At 42.7% G+C, this 6,566-nt stretch overlaps 1 protein-coding gene across 1 annotated transcript; it reads left to right on the top strand.

The window, feature by feature from the left end:
• Positions 1–1,310: 1,310 nt before the first annotated feature.
• Positions 1,311–3,379, top strand: LOC134642969 (transcription factor JunD-like). Its single transcript, XM_063495108.1, has one exon. The coding sequence runs from the start codon at positions 1,523–1,525 to the stop codon at positions 2,342–2,344; it is 822 nt and encodes a 273-aa protein (XP_063351178.1). The 5' UTR covers positions 1,311–1,522; the 3' UTR covers positions 2,345–3,379.
• The last annotated feature ends 3,187 nt before the right edge of the window (positions 3,380–6,566 follow it).

Consider the following 6,566-nt stretch of genomic DNA (forward strand, 5'->3'; position numbering starts at 1 on the left):
AGCATACAGAAAATCTGGAATATTATATAAGGCTTAACATATTCTACTGTTTCTCTTGAAGACTGAGTTAAAAAAAACAAACAGAAAACAAACAAACAAACAAAAAACTGCCATTTTTACACACAGTTCCCTCGTTATCACAGGCTCAACATTCATTCAACAACTTAACATGATTTTAAATACAAGGATTGTTTTCAGTGCGTGGATGACAATTCTTTCCTCCCTTGAGGTGCTCTGTCAGGCCTTCACTGCAGAAACTTTTTTACTGATTGGTTGTGGGTTTCTGTGCTTTCAGTTTTGTATTTAATAACTGAAAAGCATGTTGGGTTGTGATCAGGTGACTGACTTGGCCATCGAAGAATATCTCATTTCTTTTCCTTGAGCAACTCTTGGGTTGCTCTTGCAGTATGCTTTAAGGCATTAACCATTTGATATCCTTAATACTATGTCCACAGTGTTTGACAGATAATGTGTTACTCTCCTGATCATGAGCTGTTTCTTTTCTCTTCCCATCATTCTTGTCCAATTTAACTCTGGTTTCATCTGTCATGTTTATAGAACTGTGCAGGCTGTTTGTCTAAAAAGTTTGGTTTGATCTGGCCTTCCTGTTCTTTACAACCGCTGGTTTTATATATATATATATATATATATATATATATATATATATATATATATATATATATATATATATATATATATATATATATATATATATAAAGCCAGGTTGGTCAGTGCATTCCTTTTTGACAAGAATGAACTAAATAGTTTGTTAGTTTATTTGTTTTTCAGCCTCATCCAGGCTTTTCTGACTTTTTTCCTCATATCTAAAATTACAATAAAAAGCTATAAAATGCAGTTAAAGTAAGATTTTTTTAATCCCTCAAGTTAGAGCTGAGAGTCTGCTCTTCAGTCTTATATTGATCATTTGATTTAATAATCCACTGTGGTGGTGGTGGACAAGTGCACAACTATAAAAGAGTGTGCCTTTATCTTATCCATCTAACTATAATTACAAACTACTTCACTTTTTACAGGGTGACTCAGTCTGTCCACGGCACACATTTCTGAGCCACTTTTGTTAGTGATCTGCTTTTAGGTGTGCGTAATGCTCGATTTAAACTGGATGACTCATAAATCAAAGTGGAGACTAAATAAACAGGAGGGGAGAGAAACAATTGAAAACAGCGCAGAGTGAGACCTCTGTCTGCATCCTCTGCTCGGCTCGTCCTTTTATTCAAATATAAGACTGGAAAACGTAATTTCTACCCAATACGCGCGCTCCGGCGTGACATAATGGAACGTGCCTGGCTAGAAAAGCTCGGGGCGGTGCGCGCGGGCGTGTATTCAGATCCAGTAGGAGAGGAGAAGAGCGGCACGGGGTGTTCACACAAGTGTTGCAAGTGTTGTATTCATTTTAAGAGCAGATCATTCCCGGCGCGGTTCGTCTCTGTGAGGTTATGGGCAGGACACAGTTCTGAGGGAGTGTCGAGCAGCGCCACTTGTCATTGTACCCACGGAAATAATGATGAAGAAGGATATTAACTTGAGCTTGGCGGACGACGCAGACCTCAAACCGCACCTCCGCGACGCTGAGAGCATCCTCAGCTCCCCGGACCTTGGGCTGCTCAAGCTGGCCTCTCCGGAGCTGGAAAGGCTAATCATCCAGTCCAACGGAATGGTCACCACGACTCCGACCAGCTCCCAGTTCCTCTACCCGAAGACGGTGACGGACGAGCAGGAGTTCGCCGAGGGATTCGTGAAGGCGCTGGAGGATTTACACAAGCAGAACCAGCTGAACGGAGGCGCGCCGCCCAGCAGCACCCTGGATCTCGGGGCTAACATCGCCCCGGTCACTGTGCAGCCGGATCTACCGGTGTACACGAACCTGAACAGTTACGGCAGTGGGCCGCTGGGAACCACTGTCAACTACACCACGGACACGGTCCCTTTCCCGCCTCCTCCGTCACATCATTTAGGGGCAGCCCCGCCGCAGCCAGAGCTGTCTCGGGTCCAGCCGCTGAAGGAGGAGCCTCAGACGGTCCCCGACGTTCAGAGCTTCGGAGAGAGCCCGCCGCTGTCTCCGATCGACATGGACTCTCAGGAGCGCATCAAAGCCGAGAGGAAGAGGCTCAGGAACCGAATCGCAGCCTCCAAGTGTCGGAGGCGCAAACTGGAGCGCATCTCCAGGCTGGAAGACAAGGTCAAAACGCTGAAAACCCAAAACACCGACCTGGCCTCGACAGCTAGCCTGCTGAGGGAGCAAGTGGCCCAGCTGAAGCAGAAGGTGCTCACCCATGTGAACAGCGGTTGCCAGCTGCTGCCACACGAGGTTCAAGTGCACTAGTCGGAGGGACTAACCTGCTGTTGGGCTACTGACCAGCTTATAAGCTCCTTGGACTTTGTTAATGTTGGGGTTTCCGTGTGTGTCATAGCCCAGATGTGTGCCGTTACGCGCAGGGGGTGAATGCCAGGCCACGTAGGCCAAAACTGTACATTCATGTTCGTCTGTTTAACAAAACAAAAAAACTGAACTTTTATGATTGGTCAAACATAAAACACACCTGGCACAAAATACATCAACACGAAGGACCTCAGCGCTGATTCCAGCCAGCACCAAGTCAAACTGTGTTTGCGTTCTTCGACCATTTGTTCACACTCGCCCCCACTTGGCGGACAGAACAAATCAATATGATGTATTTGATTTTTAAGTCAAATTGGTGTATTTATTTTGGGGCCGAAATGAAGGGCATTTGCCTCTAATATATTCTACATAACTAATTCTATGTATGTTTACTGGTGAACAAGGCAGCTTTAAACTGCCAGTATTTTCAATGAAATGATGCCATAGGCTTTCCTAATGGGAGAAAGAGTCGCGTATACGTGTTTACTGACTGTTTATATGCAGTCTTCAGCTGGACCAAACAGACAGACAGTCTTTCTACGATAATATACACATTTATGATTCTGATATTCTTAAAATATAAGGGATTTGGTTGTAAAAAGAAGAAGGGAAAATGCCAACCACACCCATATTTGATACATGAGATCTGATCTACACTTATAGCCTACATGCTGTGTATTTCTGTAGGGAACAATTTGCATGTTGCTGACAAACTCGAATGTCGCCCGCTGCTGGGTTCACATGAGGAATTAATCAGTGTTTACTATCTGTAACCTTCACACTTGTGTATTTCTCTTTCTTTCTTTCTTTTTTTTTAATAATCTACCGAGTCTTTACTCCAAATGTGTTCTTGTTTGAAATGTGAAGAAGAGTGTAATCTTTTGTTTGCGCTGACTGTTGCGATCACCTCTAGCCTACAGTTATTCGGCTTTATGCGGTTGTGTTTGAAATAAATGCTGCTGGGCAATAAACACTGTTTCCTCCATATTTTAGTCAGCCTCGCTGTTTTTTTTATTGTATTTTTTTTTTACCTGCACATTATGAAGGTCACACGTAGTCTACAGTAAACAAGATGTTACACAGGCCAGGCTTCATGGTCAGTTTCACGAAGGGCAATTACATTAAAGCGCCAATGCGGAGCTGAGATTAGAAGTTTTCGAATGATTGTGAAGCTACCTGTTGTTTACCTGTTATTTTTTTCTCTGCCACTTTATGGAAATGATCACTTTTAAGGAGTGCAATTTTATCTTGCTGTTCAGAATTAGTGAGTCAGTGTTGCATTAACACATTTTTGGCAGCATAATTTCGTCTGTTGTTTAGATTTCTGTATAAAAGCATCAGGCTGGAGGATTTCTCCCTCTGCTGGTTATTTGTGCAATTACAAATGAAACAAGAGCATTTTAGGAAAAAATGTTTTTGACCTTCGTGGCGTGGAAGAGATTCATCCAGCACATCTATTCAGTTCAGTTTAATTCAGTTTTATTTATATAGCTCCAAATCATGACAGCTGCCTGAATCACTTATTTGGATGTTGTCAACTCCAGGGCTGAGCAGAATGCAACCAGCTGTTTTGTAGATATTTGTACCAATATTTTATTCTGAAATTATCAGAACATCCCAGGTCCCACAGGTCCTTCCAGTGACTGTTATGAGGCCATGTTCAGTAATGTTCAAGAAACCAATTTAAGATGATTTGACCTTTGTGACACGGTGTGTTATCCTGCTGGAAGCATCCATCAGAAGATGAGTTCACTGTGATTATAAGGGGATAGATGGTCAGAAACAATGCTCAGGTAGGCTGTGGTGTTTAAATGAGCCATCAGTATAATCCTCTCAGTCTTGCAGCAGAAACTGAGACTCAGTAGACCAGAGAACATTTTTTTATAATCTTCTGTTGTCCAGTTTTTGTGAGCCTGGGTGAATTATAGCTTCAGTTTAATGTTTCTAGCTGACTGAAGTGCGATCTTCTGCTGCTGTAGCCCATCTGCTTCAGGACTCAGTGTGTTGTGCACTCAGAGATGCTCCTCTGCATACCTTGGTTGTTTAAGATGTAATCATTTTAATTGCTGTTGCCCTCTCATCTCAGTTATCATTAAGGCTTTTTGATAAGAGAACTGCTGCTCTTTTGGAGACCATTCTCCAAAAGAAGGCTGCATGGCAAAATCTCAATAGCTCAACAGTCTCTGAAATGCATCAGACCAGCCTATCAGCCACATTTACAGTCACTTACAGTCAGGTCCATAAATATTGGGACATCGACACAATTCTAACATTTTTGGCTCTATACACAACCACAATGGATTCCAAATGAAACGAACAAGACATGCTTTAACTGCAGACTGTCAGCTTTTATTTGAGGGTATTTACATCCAAATCAGGTGAACAGTATAGGAATTATGACAGTTTGTATATGTGCCTCCCACTTCTTAAGGGACCAAAAGTAATGGGACAATTGGCTTCTCAGCTGTTCCATGGCCAGGTGTGTGTTATTCCCTCATTACCCCAATTACAATGAACAAATAAAAGGTCCAGAGTTCATTTCAAGTGTGCTGTTTGCTTTTTGAACCTGTTGCTGTCAACTGCCAGGATGAGATCCAAAGAGCTGTCACTACCAGTGAAGCAAGCCATCATTAGGCTGAAAAAAACAAAACAAACCCATCAGAGAGATTGCAAAAACATCAGGCGTGGCCAAAACAACTGTTTAGAACATTCCCAAAAAGAAGGAACGCACTGGTGAGCTCAGCAACACCAAAAGACTAGGAAGACCACGGGACACAACTGTGGTGGATGACCAAAGAATCCTTTCCCTGGTGAAGAAAACACCCTTCACAACAGTTGGCCAGATCAAGAACACTCTCTAGGAGGCAGGTGTATGTGCGTCAGAGTCAACAATCAAGAGAAGACTCCACCAGTGTGAATACAGAGGGTTCACCACAAGATGTAAACCTTTGGTGAGCCCCAAAAACAGGCAGGCCAGATTAGAGTTTGCCAAACGACATCTGAAAAAGCCGTCGCAGTTCTGGAACAACATCCTATGGACAGATGAGACCAACATCAACTTGTACCAGAGTGATGGGAAGAGAAGAGTATGGAGAAGGAAAGGAACTGCTCATGATCCTAAGCATACCACCTCATCAGTGAAGCATTGTGGTGGAAGTGTCATGGCGTGGGCATGTATGGCTGCCAGTGGAACTGGTTCTCTTGTATTTATTGATGATGTGACTGCTGACAAAAGCAGCACAATGAATTCTGAAGTGTTTCGTGCAATATTATCTGCTCATATTCAGACAAATGCTTCAAAACTCATTGGACGGCGCTTCACAGTGCAGGTGGACAACGACCCAAAGCATACTGCAAAAGCAACCAAAGAGTTTTTGAAGGGAAAGAAGTGGACTGTTTTGCAATGGCCAAGTCAATCACCTGACCTGAATCCGATTGAGCATGCATTTCACTTGCTGAAGACAAAACTTAACGGAAAATGCCCCAAGAACAAGCAGGAACTGAAGACTGTTGCAGTAGAGGCCTGGCAGAGCATCACCAGGGATGAAACCCGGCGTCTGGTGATGTCTATGTGTTCCAGACTTCAGGCTGTGATTGTCTGTAAAGGATTTGCAACCAAGTATTAAAAAATGAATGTTTGATTTATGGTTCTTATTCTGTCCCATTACTTTTGGTCCCTCAAGAAGTGGGAGGCACATTTGCAAACTGTTGTAATTCCTACACCGTTCACCTGATTTGGATGTAAATACCCTCAAATAAAAGCTGACAGTCTGCAGTTAAAGCATGTCTTGTTCGTTTCATTTGGAATCCATTGTGGTGGTGTATAGAGCCAAAAATGTTAGAATTGTGTCGATGTCCCAATATTTATGGACCTGACTGTATATTACCTTTCTTCCCCGTTCAGACGCCTGGTTTGAACTGTATGCCTAAAATGCATTAAGATGGTTCTATGTGACTGGATGATTGCACATATATGTTACCAAACAGTTGAACAAATGTACCTAATAAAGTGGCAGGTGAGTTGTTAAAATCTAAATGTCCCTCTCTCTCTCTGGGTCTTTGAAGGACACTGACTAGTTTCTGAGATTTTCTTCAAATTTCTTTCAAAAATGAAAAGTGAAAGAGTGACATCCTGAGGATGTTGAAGCTACTAGCAGCTAGATAT

Source organism: Pelmatolapia mariae, linkage group LG15 (genome assembly GCF_036321145.2).
Source record: "Pelmatolapia mariae isolate MD_Pm_ZW linkage group LG15, Pm_UMD_F_2, whole genome shotgun sequence".
In the NCBI taxonomy this organism is placed as follows: Eukaryota; Metazoa; Chordata; class Actinopteri; order Cichliformes; family Cichlidae; genus Pelmatolapia; species Pelmatolapia mariae.